The sequence below is a fragment of the Pseudophryne corroboree genome, chromosome 5, assembly GCF_028390025.1.
Source record: "Pseudophryne corroboree isolate aPseCor3 chromosome 5, aPseCor3.hap2, whole genome shotgun sequence".
NCBI classification, from domain to species: Eukaryota; Metazoa; Chordata; class Amphibia; order Anura; family Myobatrachidae; genus Pseudophryne; species Pseudophryne corroboree.
This window is the reverse complement of record NC_086448.1, coordinates 15,190,964-15,207,294: the sequence shown is the minus strand read 5'-3', so window position 1 is coordinate 15,207,294 and position 16,331 is coordinate 15,190,964. Positions and strand designations below refer to the sequence as shown.

Below are 16,331 nucleotides of genomic sequence, written 5' to 3'. Positions count from 1 at the left end.
ATATACCTGTATATCATACATACCTGTGTCACTGCACATAGAGGAGGCCTGATCATACTATATACCTGTATACTATATGTAGCAGTGTCACTATTCTGATGGAACAATTCCATGTCACCCTGAGAGTAATCACTGGTTACCACCAGGCAGTGGTTAGTGTGTTCTGCCCCATAGTATGTATTGTGCATAGTGCAGAAGATCTGCACGTCACACCTGTAACTCACCGGCTATTACCCAGTGTCTGACCGGCTGCTCACGTCACGTTCCTCTTGTTTCAGGAGCTGAATAAAGATGTTCAGAGCAAGCCGGGGGATCTAGAGAGAGTTCTGGAGAAGGGCGAAGTGATGCTGGAACTGGTTTCAGGTAAGTGATGTGACTGATGATCCGTGTAGATCGTGTGATTGACGCAACTTTGCGTGACTGGCAGTTCTGGACATGAAGACAGTAACCACAACTAGAGTGCATCAGGCTCACCAAGAACACGTGAGGGCATTTACCTTTCCCTAACGAGCGGGGGCACTTTCTCAGCCATCGTTAGTGTAACTGTCAAAAGTGGAAGCCTGTTATTTTTCTGCATTCCCAAGTGAGAGGCGCTTGTTCCATCTTGTTCCATCTTCCTCCATCTTGATCCATCTTCCTCCATCTTGTTCCATCTTGTTCCATCTTCCTCTATCTTGTTCCATCTTCCTCCATCTTGTTCCATCTTCCTCCATCTTCCTCCATCTTGTTCGATCTTGTTCCATCTTGTTCCATCTTGTTCCATCTTCCTCCATCTTGTTCCATCTTGTTCCATCTTCCTCCATCTTGTTCCATCTTCCTCCATCTTGTTCCATCTTCCTCCATCTTCCTCCATCTTGTTCCATCTTCCTCCATCTTGTTCCATCTTCCTCCATCTTGTTCCATCTTGTTCCATCTTCCTCCATCTTGTTCCATCTTCCTCCATCTTGTTCCATCTTCCTCCATCTTGTTCCATCTTGTTCCATCTTCCTCCATCTTGTTCCATCTTGTTCCATCTTCCTCCATCTTGTTCCATCTTCCTCCATCTTGTTCCATCTTCCTCCATCTTGTTCCATCTTCCTCCATCTTCCTCCATCTTCCTCCATCTTGTTCCATCTTGCTTGCACTTCTGACAACAACCCGTTTTGTCAGGGTCACAACGCTTCCGCTGTGAGGGAGAAATATACACCCTGTTAATAATCTGATGTGGACCTCCTGTAGTATTGGGGTGTGTAGATGTTGTAGACTGGTAGTATAGGATTTCCTAATGGAGACTGAGGTGTGATAATTGGGGTATAAAACACTCCGAGCAGCAGACGCAGGGGCCTACGGGTCAGATCCTGTGGATGTAAGTATAGCCATCACTTTACTTTTACACATCGCAGAGAGAAAGTCTCTGTCCCGGTGTTCTTAGTACATCCTGGGCGAACCTTCATCTTATCGCTGTGATAAGTGCTCATTATAATTATCAGCTCTAAAACCTGATAATAAATAGACCCGTAAGGGGGGTACATACGAAGAGATCCGTGCTTAAATTCTAAGCAATCTGACTAGATGTGTATGCCCATGGCGTGATCCCGCGCGTCACTATCGCTGACTCTACATTTGGCATGCATGCCAAATCTATTAGATCGCTCACTTCACTGCTGTGTGAAATGAGCGTTCCCCCCCATCCCCCCCCCCTCGCTCAGCACACATCTCTCCCGTGTGTACGGCGCTGTAAGGATCAGATGTACTAAGTGTTGGAGAGAGATAAAGTGGACGGAGATAAAGTAACAGCCAATCAGCTCCTAACTGTCATTTTATAAACACAGCCTGTAACATAGCAGTTAGGAGCTGATTGGATGGTACTTTACCTCCGCCCACTTTATCTCTCTCCAAGGCTTAGTACATCTTCCTCAAGTGTGTCTTATATGTTTTGTCTCAATAATGGACAACCTTGGCCCACGTCTTGTAATATAAAGAAGCTAAAGTAATGGAACATCAGAGAAGTTGATTATAATGAAACAGTTTTGGTTCCGGCAACAGGTGATGATAAGGACAGGCGTCTGGTAGGGAGCAGCGTGTCCTGTACTAGTCTATGTTCATTGTGTGCTGTTACACAGGTGATGGTAAGGACAGGCGTCTGTCAGGGAGCAGCGTGTCCTGTACTAGTGTATGTTCATTGTGTGCTGTTACACAGGTGATGATAAGGACAGGCGTCTGTCAGGGAGCAGCGTGTGCTGTACTAGTGTATGTTCATTGTGTGCTGTTACACAGGTGATGATAAGGACAGGCGTCTGTCAGGGAGCAGCGTGTGCTGTACTAGTGTATGCTCATTGTGTGCTGTCACACAGGTGATGATAAGGACAGGCGTCTGTCAGGGAGCAGCATGTCCTGTACTAGTGTATGTTCATTGTGTGCTGTTACACAGGTGATGATAAGGACAGGCGTCTGTCAGGGAGCAGCATGTCCTGTACTAGTGTATGATCATTGTGTGCTGTCACACAGGTGATGATAAGGACAGGCGTCTGTCAGGGAGCAGCATGTCCTGTACTAGTGTATGCTCATTGTGTGCTGTCACACAGGTGATGATAAGGACAGGCGTCTGTCAGGGAGCAGCGTGTCCTGTACTAGTGTATGCTCATTGTGTGCTGTCACACAGGTGATGATAAGGGCAGGCGTCTGTCAGGGAGCAGCGTGTCCTGTACTAGTGTATGCTCATTGTGTGCTGTCACACAGGTGATGATAAGGGCAGGCGTCTGTCAGGGAGCAGCGTGTCCTGTACTAGTGTATGCTCATTGTGTGCTGTCACACAGGTGATGATAAGGACAGGCGTCTGTCAGGGAGCAGCGTGTCCTGTACTAGTGTATGCTCATTGTGTGCTGTCACACAGGTGATGATAAGGGCAGGCGTCTGTCAGGGAGCAGCGTGTCCTGTACTAGTGTATGCTCATTGTGTGCTGTCACACAGGTGATGATAAGGACAGGCGTCTGTCAGGGAGCAGCGTGTCCTGTACTAGTGTATGCTCATTGTGTGCTGTCACACAGGTGATGATAAGGACAGGCGTCTGTCAGGGAGCAGCGTGTCCTGTACTAGTGTATGCTCATTGTGTGCTGTCACACAGGTGATGATAAGGACAGGCGTCTGTCAGGGAGCAGCGTGTCCTGTACTAGTGTATGCTCATTGTGTGCTGTCACACAGGTGATGATAAGGACAGGCGTCTGTCAGAGAGCAGCATGTGCTGTACTAGTGTATGCTCATTGTGTGCTGTCACACAGGTGATGATAAGGACAGGCGTCTGTCAGAGAGCAGCGTGTGCTGTACTAGTGTATGCTCATTGTGTGCTGTCACACAGGTGATAAGGACAGGCGTCTGTCAGGGAGCAGCGTGTGCTGTACTAGTGTATGCTCATTGTGTGCTGTCACACAGGTGATGATAAGGACAGGCGTCTGTCAGGGAGCAGCATGTGCTGTACTAGTGTATGCTCATTGTGTGCTGTCACACAGGTGATGATAAGGACAGGCGTCTGTCAGGGAGCAGCGTGTGCTGTACTAGTGTATGCTCATTGTGTGCTGTCACACAGGTGATGATAAGGACAGGCGTCTGTCAGGGAGCAGCGTGTGCTGTACTAGTGTATGCTCATTGTGTGCTGTCACACAGGTGATGATAAGGACAGGCGTCTGTCAGGGAGCAGCGTGTCCTGTACTAGTGTATGCTCATTGTGTGCTGTCACACAGGTGATGATAAGGGCAGGCGTCTGTCAGGGAGCAGCGTGTCCTGTACTAGTGTATGCTCATTGTGTGCTGTCACACAGGTGATGATAAGGACAGGCGTCTGTCAGGGAGCAGTGTGTCCTGTACTAGTGTATGCTCATTGTGTGCTGTCACACAGGTGATGATAAGGACAGGCGTCTGTCAGGGAGCAGCGTGTCCTGTACTAGTGTATGCTCATTGTGTGCTGTCACACAGGTGATGATAAGGACAGGCGTCTGTCAGAGAGCAGCATGTGCTGTACTAGTGTATGCTCATTGTGTGCTGTCACACAGGTGATGATAAGGACAGGCGTCTGTCAGGGAGCAGCGTGTGCTGTACTAGTGTATGCTCATTGTGTGCTGTCACACAGGTGATAAGGACAGGCGTCTGTCAGGGAGCAGCGTGTCCTGTACTAGTGTATGCTCATAGTGTGCTGTCACACAGGTGATGATAAGGACAGGCGTCTGTCAGGGAGCAGCATGTGCTGTACTAGTGTATGCTCATTGTGTGCTGTCACACAGGTGATGATAAGGACAGGCGCCTGTCAGGGAGCAGCGTGTCCTGTACTAGTGTATGCTCATAGTGTGCTGTCACACAGGTGATGATAAGGACAGGCGTCTGTCAGGGAGCAGCGTGTGCTGTACTAGTGTGTGCTCATTTTGTGCTGTCACACAGGTGATGATAAGGACAGGCGCCTGTCAGGGAGCAGCGTGTCCTGTACTAGTGTATGCTCATAGTGTGCTGTCACACAGGTGATGATAAGGACAGGCGTCTGTCAGGGAGCAGCGTGTGCTGTACTAGTGTGTGCTCATTTTGTGCTGTCACACAGGTGATGATAAGGACAGGCGTCTGTCAGGGAGCAGCGTGTGGTGTACTAGTGTATGTGCATTGTGTGCTGTCACACAGGTGATGGTAAGGACAGGCGTCTGTCAGGGAGCAGCGTGTCCTGTACTAGTGTATGCTCATTGTGTGCTGTCACACAGGTGATGATAAGGACAGGCGTCTGTCAGGGAGCAGCGTGTGCTGTACTAGTGTATGCTCATTGTGTGCTGTCACACAGGTGATGATAAGGACAGGCGTCTGTCAGGGAGCAGCGTGTCCTGTACTAGTGTATGCTCATAGTGTGCTGTCACACAGGTGATGATAAGGACAGGCGTCTGTCAGGGAGCAGCATGTGCTGTACTAGTGTATGCTCATTGTGTGCTGTCACACAGGTGATGATAAGGACAGGCGCCTGTCAGGGAGCAGCGTGTCCTGTACTAGTGTATGCTCATAGTGTGCTGTCACACAGGTGATGATAAGGACAGGCGTCTGTCAGGGAGCAGCGTGTGCTGTACTAGTGTGTGCTCATTTTGTGCTGTCACACAGGTGATGATAAGGACAGGCGTCTGTCAGGGAGCAGCGTGTGGTGTACTAGTGTATGTGCATTGTGTGCTGTCACACAGGTGATAGTAAGGACAGGCGTCTGTCAGGGAGCAGCGTGTCCTGTACTAGTGTATGCTCATTGTGTGCTGTCACACAGGTGATGATAAGGACAGGCGTCTATCAGGGAGCAGCGTGTGGTGTACTAGTGTATGTGCATTGTGTGCTGTCACACAGGTGATGGTAAGGACAGCCGTCTGTCAGGGAGCAGCGTGTCCTGTACTAGTGTATGCTCATTGTGTGCTGTCACACAGGTGATGATAAGGACAGGCGTCTGTCAGGGAGCAGCGTGTCCTGTACTAGTGTATGCTCATTGTGTGCTGTCACACAGGTGATGGTAAGGACAGGCGTCTGTCAGGGAGCAGCGTGTCCTGTACTAGTGTATGATCATTGTGTGCTGTCACACAGGTGATGATAAGAACAGGCGTCTGTCAGGAGCAGCGTGTCCTGTACTAGTGTATGCTCATTGTGTGCTGTCACACAGGTGATGGTAAGGACAGGCGTCTGTCAGGGAGCAGCGTGTCCTGTACTAGTGTATGATCATTGTGTGCTGTCACACAGGTGATGATAAGAACAGGCGTCTGTCAGGAGCAGCGTGTCCTGTGCTAGTGTATGCTCATAGTGTGCTGTCACACAGGTGATGATAAGGACAGGCGTCTGTCAGGGAGCAGCGTGTGCTGTACTAGTGTGTGCTCATTTTGTGCTGTCACACAGGTGATGATAAGGACAGGCGTCTGTCAGGGAGCAGCGTGTGGTGTACTAGTGTATGTGCATTGTGTGCTGTCACACAGGTGATGGTAAGGACAGGCGTCTGTCAGGGAGCAGCGTGTCCTGTACTAGTGTATGCTCATTGTGTGCTGTCACACAGGTGATGATAAGGACAGGCGTCTGTCAGGGAGCAGCGTGTGCTGTACTAGTGTATGCTCATTGTGTGCTGTCACACAGGTGATGATAAGGACAGGCGTCTGTCAGGGAGCAGCGTGTCCTGTACTAGTGTATGCTCATAGTGTGCTGTCACACAGGTGATGATAAGGACAGGCGTCTGTCAGGGAGCAGCATGTGCTGTACTAGTGTATGCTCATTGTGTGCTGTCACACAGGTGATGATAAGGACAGGCGCCTGTCAGGGAGCAGCGTGTCCTGTACTAGTGTATGCTCATAGTGTGCTGTCACACAGGTGATGATAAGGACAGGCGTCTGTCAGGGAGCAGCGTGTGCTGTACTAGTGTGTGCTCATTTTGTGCTGTCACACAGGTGATGATAAGGACAGGCGTCTGTCAGGGAGCAGCGTGTGGTGTACTAGTGTATGTGCATTGTGTGCTGTCACACAGGTGATGGTAAGGACAGGCGTCTGTCAGGGAGCAGCGTGTCCTGTACTAGTGTATGCTCATTGTGTGCTGTCACACAGGTGATGATAAGGACAGGCGTCTGTCAGGGAGCAGCGTGTGGTGTACTAGTGTATGTGCATTGTGTGCTGTCACACAGGTGATGGTAAGGACAGCCGTCTGTCAGGGAGCAGCGTGTCCTGTACTAGTGTATGCTCATTGTGTGCTGTCACACAGGTGATGATAAGGACAGCCGTCTGTCAGGGAGCAGCGTGTCCTGTACTAGTGTATGCTCATAGTGTGCTGTCACACAGGTGATGATAAGGACAGGCGTCTGTCAGGGAGCAGCGTGTCCTGTACTAGTGTATGCTCATTGTGTGCTGTCACACAGGTGATAAGGACAGGCGTCTGTCAGGGAGCAGCGTGTGGTGTACTAGTGTATGTACATTGTGTGCTGTCACACAGGTGATGGTAAGGACAGGCGTCTGTCAGGGAGCAGCGTGTCCTGTACTAGTGTATGATCATTGTGTGCTGTCACACAGGTGATGATAAGAACAGGCGTCTGTCAGGAGCAGCGTGTCCTGTACTAGTGTATGCTCATTGTGTGCTGTCACACAGGTGATGGTAAGGACAGGCGTCTGTCAGGGAGCAGCGTGTCCTGTACTAGTGTATGATCATTGTGTGCTGTCACACAGGTGATGATAAGAACAGGCGTCTGTCAGGAGCAGCGTGTCCTGTGCTAGTGTATGCTCATAGTGTGCTGTCACACAGGTGATGATAAGGACAGGCGTCTGTCAGGGAGCAGCGTGTGCTGTACTAGTGTGTGCTCATTTTGTGCTGTCACACAGGTGATGATAAGGACAGGCGTCTGTCAGGGAGCAGCGTGTGGTGTACTAGTGTATGTGCATTGTGTGCTGTCACACAGGTGATGGTAAGGACAGGCGTCTGTCAGGGAGCAGCGTGTCCTGTACTAGTGTATGCTCATTGTGTGCTGTCACACAGGTGATGATAAGGACAGGCGTCTGTCAGGGAGCAGCGTGTGCTGTACTAGTGTATGCTCATTGTGTGCTGTCACACAGGTGATGATAAGGACAGGCGTCTGTCAGGGAGCAGCGTGTCCTGTACTAGTGTATGCTCATAGTGTGCTGTCACACAGGTGATGATAAGGACAGGCGTCTGTCAGGGAGCAGCATGTGCTGTACTAGTGTATGCTCATTGTGTGCTGTCACACAGGTGATGATAAGGACAGGCGCCTGTCAGGGAGCAGCGTGTCCTGTACTAGTGTATGCTCATAGTGTGCTGTCACACAGGTGATGATAAGGACAGGCGTCTGTCAGGGAGCAGCGTGTGCTGTACTAGTGTGTGCTCATTTTGTGCTGTCACACAGGTGATGATAAGGACAGGCGTCTGTCAGGGAGCAGCGTGTGGTGTACTAGTGTATGTGCATTGTGTGCTGTCACACAGGTGATGGTAAGGACAGGCGTCTGTCAGGGAGCAGCGTGTCCTGTACTAGTGTATGCTCATTGTGTGCTGTCACACAGGTGATGATAAGGACAGGCGTCTGTCAGGGAGCAGCGTGTGGTGTACTAGTGTATGTGCATTGTGTGCTGTCACACAGGTGATGGTAAGGACAGCCGTCTGTCAGGGAGCAGCGTGTCCTGTACTAGTGTATGCTCATTGTGTGCTGTCACACAGGTGATGATAAGGACAGCCGTCTGTCAGGGAGCAGCGTGTCCTGTACTAGTGTATGCTCATAGTGTGCTGTCACACAGGTGATGATAAGGACAGGCGTCTGTCAGGGAGCAGCGTGTCCTGTACTAGTGTATGCTCATTGTGTGCTGTCACACAGGTGATAAGGACAGGCGTCTGTCAGGGAGCAGCGTGTGGTGTACTAGTGTATGTACATTGTGTGCTGTCACACAGGTGATGGTAAGGACAGGCGTCTGTCAGGGAGCAGCGTGTCCTGTACTAGTGTATGCTCATTGTGTGCTGTCACACAGGTGATGGTAAGGACAGGCGTCTGTCAGGGAGCAGCGTGTCCTCGTAGAGATGAGCGCCTGAAATTTTTCGGGTTTTGTGTTTTGGTTTTGGGTTCGGTTCCGCGGCCGTGTTTTGGGTTCGACCGCGTTTTGGCAAAACCTCACCGAATTTTTTTTGTCGGATTCGGGTGTGTTTTGGATTCGGGTGTTTTTTTCAAAAAACACTAAAAAACAGCTTAAATCATAGAATTTGGGGGTCATTTTGATCCCAAAGTATTATTAACCTCAAAAACCATAATTTACACTCATTTTCAGTCTATTCTGAATACCTCACACCTCACAATATTATTTTTAGTCCTAAAATTTGCACCGAGGTCGCTGTGTGAGTAAGATAAGCGACCCTAGTGGCCGACACAAACACCGGGCCCATCTAGGAGTGGCACTGCAGTGTCACGCAGGATGTCCCTTCCAAAAAACCCTCCCCAAACAGCACATGACGCAAAGAAAAAAAGAGGCGCAATGAGGTAGCTGTGTGAGTAAGATTAGCGACCCTAGTGGCCGACACAAACACCGGGCCCATCTAGGAGTGGCACTGCAGTGTCACGCAGGATGGCCCTTCCAAAAAACCCTCCCCAAACAGCACATGACGCAAAGAAAAAAAGAGGCGCAATGAGGTAGCTGTGTGAGTAAGATTAGCGACCCTAGTGGCCGACACAAACACCGGGCCCATCTAGGAGTGGCACTGCAGTGTCACGCAGGATGGCCCTTCCAAAAAACCCTCCCCAAACAGCACATGACGCAAAGAAAAAAAGAGGCGCAATGAGGTAGCTGTGTGAGTAAGATTAGCGACCCTAGTGGCCGACACAAACACCGGGCCCATCTAGGAGTGGCACTGCAGTGTCACGCAGGATGGCCCTTCCAAAAAACCCTCCCCAAACAGCACATGACGCAAAGAAAAAAAGAGGCGCAATGAGGTAGCTGTGTGAGTAAGATTAGCGACCCTAGTGGCCGACACAAACACCGGGCCCATCTAGGAGTGGCACTGCAGTGTCACGCAGGATGTCCCTTCCAAAAAACCCTCCCCAAACAGCACATGACGCAAAGAAAAAAAGAGGCGCAATGAGGTAGCTGTGTGAGTAAGATTAGCGACCCTAGTGGCCGACACAAACACCGGGCCCATCTAGGAGTGGCACTGCAGTGTCACGCAGGATGTCCCTTCCAAAAAAACCCTCCCCAATCAGCACATGATGCAAAGAAAAAGAAAAGAAAAAAGAGGTGCAAGATGGAATTGTCCTTGGGCCCTCCCACCCACCCTTATGTTGTATAAACAAAACAGGACATGCACACTTTAACCAACCCATCATTTCAGTGACAGGGTCTGCCACACGACTGTGACTGATATGACGGGTTGGTTTGGACCCCCCCCAAAAAAGAAGCAATTAATCTCTCCTTGCACAAACTGGCTCTACAGAGGCAAGATGTCCACCTCATCTTCACCCTCCGATATATCACCGTGTACATCCCCCTCCTCACAGATTATCAATTTGTCCCCACTGGAATCCACCATCTCAGCTCCCTGTGTACTTTGTGGAGGCAATTGCTGCTGGTCAATGTCTCCGCGGAGGAATTGATTATAATTCATTTTAATGAACATCATCTTCTCCACATTTTCTGGATGTAACCTCGTACGCCGATTGCTGACAAGGTGAGCGGCGGCACTAAACACTCTTTCGGAGTACACACTTGTGGGAGGGCAACTTAGGTAGAATAAAGCCAGTTTGTGCAAGGGCCTCCAAATTGCCTCTTTTTCCTGCCAGTATAAGTACGGACTGTGTGACGTGCCTACTTGGATGCGGTCACTCATATAATCCTCCACCATTCTATCAATGTTGAGAGAATCATATGCAGTGACAGTAGACGACATGTCCGTAATCGTTGTCAGGTCCTTCAGTCCGGACCAGATGTCAGCATCAGCAGTCGCTCCAGACTGCCCTGCATCACCGCCAGCGGGTGGGCTCGGAATTCTGAGCCTTTTCCTCGCACCCCCAGTTGCGGGAGAATGTGAAGGAGGAGATGTTGACAGGTCGCGTTCCGCTTGACTTGACAATTTTGTCACCAGCAGGTCTTTCAACCCCAGCAGACCTGTGTCTGCCGGAAAGAGAGATCCAAGGTAGGCTTTAAATCTAGGATCGAGCACGGTGGCCAAAATGTAGTGCTCTGATTTCAACAGATTGACCACCCGTGAATCCTTGTTAAGCGAATTAAGGGCTGCATCCACAAGTCCCACATGCCTAGCGGAATCGCTCCCTTTTAGCTCCTTCTTCAATGCCTCCAGCTTCTTCTGCAAAAGCCTGATGAGGGGAATGACCTGACTCAGGCTGGCAGTGTCTGAACTGACTTCACGTGTGGCAAGTTCAAAGGGCATCAGAACCTTGCACAACGTTGAAATCATTCTCCACTGCACTTGAGACAGGTGCATTCCATCTCCTATATCGTGCTCAATTGTATAGGCTTGAATGGCCTTTTGCTGCTCCTCCAACCTCTGAAGCATATAGAGGGTTGAATTCCACCTCGTTACCACTTCTTGCTTCAGATGATGGCAGGGCAGGTTCAGTAGTTTTTGGTGGTGCTCCAGTCTTCTGTACGTGGTGCCTGTACGCCGAAAGTGTCCCGCAATTTTTCTGGCCACCGACAGCATCTCTTGCACGCCCCTGTCGTTTTTTAAAAAATTCTGCACCACCAAATTCAAGGTATGTGCAAAACATGGGACGTGCTGGAATTTGCCCATATTTAATGCACACACAATATTGCTGGCGTTGTCCGATGCCACAAATCCACAGGAGAGTCCAATTGGGGTAAGCCATTCCGCGATGATCTTCCTCAGTTGCCGTAAGAGGTTTTCAGCTGTGTGCGTATTCTGGAAAGCGGTGATACAAAGCGTAGCCTGCCTAGGAAAGAGTTGGCGTTTGCGAGATGCTGCTACTGGTGCCGCCGCTGCTGTTCTTGCGGCGGGAGTCCATACATCTACCCAGTGGGCTGTCACAGTCATATAGTCCTGACCCTGCCCTGCTCCACTTGTCCACATGTCCGTGGTTAAGTGGACATTGGGTACAACTGCATTTTTTAGGACACTGGTGAGTCTTTTTCTGACGTCCGTGTACATTCTCGGTATCGCCTGCCTAGAGAAGTGGAACCTAGATGGTATTTGGTAACGGGGGCACACTGCCTCAATAAATTGTCTAGTTCCCTGTGAACTAACGGCGGATACCGGACGCACGTCTAACACCAACATAGTTGTCAAGGACTCAGTTATCCGCTTTGCAGTAGGATGACTGCTGTGATATTTCATCTTCCTCGCAAAGGACTGTTGAACAGTCAATTGCTTACTGGAAGTAGTACAAGTGGGCTTACGACTTCCCCTCTGGGATGACCATCGACTCCCAGCGGCAACAACAGCAGCGCCAGCAGCAGTAGGCGTTACACGCAAGGATGCATCGGAGGAATCCCAGGCAGGAGAGGACTCGTCAGAATTGCCAGTGACATGGCCTGCAGGACTATTGGCATTCCTGGGGAAGGAGGAAATTGACACTGAGGGAGTTGGTGGGGTGGTTTGCGTGAGCTTGGTTACAAGAGGAAGGGATTTACTGGTCAGTGGACTGCTTCCGCTGTCACCCAAAGTTTTTGAACTTGTCACTGACTTATTATGAATGCGCTGCAGGTGACGTATAAGGGAGGATGTTCCGAGGTGGTTAACGTCCTTACCCCTACTTATTACAGCTTGACAAAGGGAACACACGGCTTGACACCTGTTGTCCGCATTTCTGGTGAAATACCTCCACACCGAAGAGCTGATTTTTTTGGTATTTTCACCTGGCATGTCAACGGCCATATTCCTCCCACGGACAACAGATGTCTCCCCGGGTGCCTGACTTAAACAAACCACCTCACCATCAGAATCCTCCTGGTCAATTTCCTCCCCAGCGCCAGCAACACCCATATCCTCCTCATCCTGGTGTACTTCAACACTGACATCTTCAATCTGACTATCAGGAACTGGACTGCGGGTGCTCCTTCCAGCACTTGCAGGGGGCGTGCAAATGGTGGAAGGCGCATGCTCTTCACGTCCAGTGTTGGGAAGGTCAGGCATCGCAACCGACACAATTGGACTCTCCTTGTGGATTTGGGATTTCAAAGAACGCACAGTTCTTTGCGGTGCTTTTGCCAGCTTGAGTCTTTTCAGTTTTCTAGCGAGAGGCTGAGTGCTTCCATCCTCATGTGAAGCTGAACCACTAGCCATGAACATAGGCCAGGGCCTCAGCCGTTCCTTGCCACTCCGTGTGGTAAATGGCATATTGGCAAGTTTACGCTTCTCCTCCGACAATTTTATTTTAGGTTTTGGAGTCCTTTTTTTACTGATATTTGGTGTTTTGGTTTTGACATGCTCTGTACTATGCCATTGGGCATCGGCCTTGGCAGACGACGTTGCTGGCATTTCATCGTCTCGGCCATGACTAGTGGCAGCAGCTTCAGCACGAGGTGGAAGTGGATCTTGATCTTTCCCTAATTTTGGAACCTCAACATTTTTGTTCTCCATATTTTAATAGGCACAACTAAAAGGCACCTCAGGTAAACAATGGAGATGGATGGATTGGATACTAGTATACAATTATGGACGGGCTGCCGAGTGCCGACACAGAGGTAGCCACAGCCGTGAACTACCGCACTGTACTGTGTCTGCTGCTAATATATAGACTGGTTGATAAAGAGATAGTATACTCGTAACTAGTATGTATGTATAAAGAAAGAAAAAAAAAACCACGGTTAGGTGGTATATACAATTATGGACGGGCTGCCGAGTGCCGACACAGAGGTAGCCACAGCCGTGAACTACCGCACTGTACTGTGTCTGCTGCTAATATATAGACTGGTTGATAAAGAGATAGTATACTCGTAACTAGTATGTATGTATAAAGAAAGAAAAAAAAACCACGGTTAGGTGGTATATACAATTATGGACGGGCTGCCGAGTGCCGACACAGAGGTAGCCACAGCCGTGAACTACCGCACTGTACTGTGTCTGCTGCTAATATATAGACTGGTTGATAAAGAGATAGTATACTCGTAACTAGTATGTATGTATAAAGAAAGAAAAAAAAACCACGGTTAGGTGGTATATACAATTATGGACGGGCTGCCGAGTGCCGACACAGAGGTAGCCACAGCCGTGAACTACCGCACTGTACTGTGTCTGCTGCTAATATAGACTGGTTGATAAAGAGATAGTATACTCGTAACTAGTATGTATGTATAAAGAAAGAAAAAAAAACCACGGTTAGGTGGTATATACAATTATGGACGGGCTGCCGAGTGCCGACACAGAGGTAGCCACAGCCGTGAACTACCGCACTGTACTGTGTCTGCTGCTAATATATAGACTGGTTGATAAAGAGATAGTATACTCGTAACTAGCATGTATGTATAAAGAAAGAAAAAAAAACCACGGTTAGGTGGTATATACAATTATGGACGGGCTGCCGAGTGCCGACACAGAGGTAGCCACAGCCGTGAACTACCGCACTGTACTGTGTCTGCTGCTAATATAGACTGGTTGATAAAGAGATAGTATACTACTAATATTATATACTGGTGGTCAGGTCACTGGTCACTAGTCACACTGGCAGTGGCACTCCTGCAGCAAAAGTGTGCACTGTTTAATTTTAATATAATATTATGTACTCCTGGCTCCTGCTATAACCTATAACTGGCACTGCAGTAGTGCTCCCCAGTCTCCCCCACAATTATAAGCTGTGTGAGCTGAGCAGTCAGACAGATATATAATATATATATAGATGATGCAGCACACTGGCCTGAGCCTGAGCAGTGCACACAGATATGGTATGTGACTGACTGAGTCACTGTGTGTATCGCTTTTTTCAGGCAGAGAACGGATATATTAAATAAACTGCACTGTGTGTCTGGTGGTCACTCACTATATAATATATTATGTACTCCTGGCTCCTGCTATAACCTATAACTGGCACTGCAGTAGTGCTCCCCAGTCTCCCCCACAATTATAAGCTGTGTGAGCTGAGCAGTCAGACAGATATATATAATATTATATATAGATAATAGATGATGCAGCACACTGGCCTGAGCCTGAGCAGTGCACACAGATATGGTATGTGACTGAGTCACTGTGTGCTGTGTATCGCTTTTTTCAGGCAGAGAACGGATTATAAATAAAAGTGGTGGTCACTGGTCACTATCAGCAAAACTCTGCACTGTACACTACTGAGTACTCCTAATGCTCCCCAAAATTAGTAAATCAAGTGTCTCTCTAATCTATTCTAATTCTAAACGGAGAGGACGCCAGCCACGTCCTCTCCCTATCAATCTCAATGCACGTGTGAAAATGGCGGCGACGCGCGGCTCCTTATATAGAATCCGAGTCTCGCGATAGAATCCGAGCCTCGCGAGAATCCGACAGCGTCATGATGACGTTCGGGCGCGCTCGGGTTAACCGAGCAAGGCGGGAAGATCCGAGTCGCTCGGACCCGTGAAAATAAACATGAAGTTCTGGCGGGTTCGGATTCAGAGAAACCGAACCCGCTCATCTCTAGTGTCCTGTACTAGTGTATGATCATTGTGTGCTGTCACACAGGTGATGATAAGAACAGGCGTCTGTCAGGAGCAGCGTGTCCTGTGCTAGTGTATGCTCATTGTGTGCTGTCACACAGGTGATGATAAGGACAGGCGTCTGTCAGGGAGCAGCGTGTGCTGTACTAGTGTATGCTCATAATGTGCTGTCACACAGGTGATGATAAGGACAGGGGTCTGTCAGGGAGCAGCGTGTGCTGTACTAGTGTATGTGCATTGTGTACTGTCACACAGGTGATGGTAAGGACAGGCGTCTGTCAGGGAGCAGCGTGTGCTGTACTAGTGTATGTTCATTGTGTGCTGTCACACAGGTGATGATAAGGACAGGTGTCTGTCAGGGAGCAGCGTGTGCTGTACTAGTGTATGCTCATTGTGTGCTGTCACACAGGTGATGATAAGGACAGGCGTCTGTCAGGGAGCAGCGTGTCCTGTACTAGTGTATGGTCATAGTGTGCTGTCACACAGGTGATGATAAGGAAAGACGTCTGTCAGGGAGCAGCGTGTGCTGTACTAGTGTATGCTCATTGTGTGCTGTCACACAGGTGATGATAAGGACAGGCGTCTGTCAGGGAGCAGCGTGTGCTGTACTAGTGTATGCTCATTGTGTGCTATCACACAGGTGATAAGGACAGGCACCTGTCAGGGAGCAGCGTGTCCTGTACTAGTGTATTCTCATAGTGTGCTGTCACACAAGTGATGATAAGGACAGGCGTCTGTCAGGGAGCAGCGTGTGCTGTACTAGTGTATGCTAATTGTGTGCTGTCACACAGGTGATGACAAGGACAGGCGTCTGTCAGGGAGCAGCGTGTCCTGTACTAGTGTATGCTCATTGTGTGCTGTCACACAGGTGATGATCAGGACAGGCGTCTGTCAGGGAGCAGCGTGTGCTGTACTAGTGTGTGCTCATTTTGTGCTGTCACACAGGTGATAAGGACAGGCGCCTGTCAGGGAGCAGCGTGTCCTGTACTATTGTATGCTCATTGTGTGCTGTCACACAGGTGATGATAAGGACAGGCGTCTGTCAGGGAGCAGCGTGTGCTGTACTAGTGTATGCTCATTGTGTGCTGTCACACAGGTGATGATAAGGACAGGCGTCTGTCAGGAAGCAGTGTGTCCTGTACTAGTGTGTGCTCATTGTGTGCTTTCACACAGGTGATGATAAGGACAGGCGTCTGTCAGGGAGCAGCGTGTGCTGTACTAGTGTATGCTCATTATGTG

At 49.4% G+C, this 16,331-nt stretch overlaps 1 protein-coding gene across 1 annotated transcript in view; it reads left to right on the top strand.

The window, feature by feature from the left end:
* The window catches only part of PLEC (plectin), a 647,147-nt gene that overhangs the window by 446,779 nt on the left and 184,037 nt on the right, over nucleotides 1-16,331 (top strand). Inside the window, exon 40 of the mRNA XM_063924739.1 lies at nucleotides 279-363. Coding sequence (XP_063780809.1) covers nucleotides 279-363 — 85 coding nt within the window. The remainder of the gene's footprint in view (nucleotides 1-278; nucleotides 364-16,331) is intronic.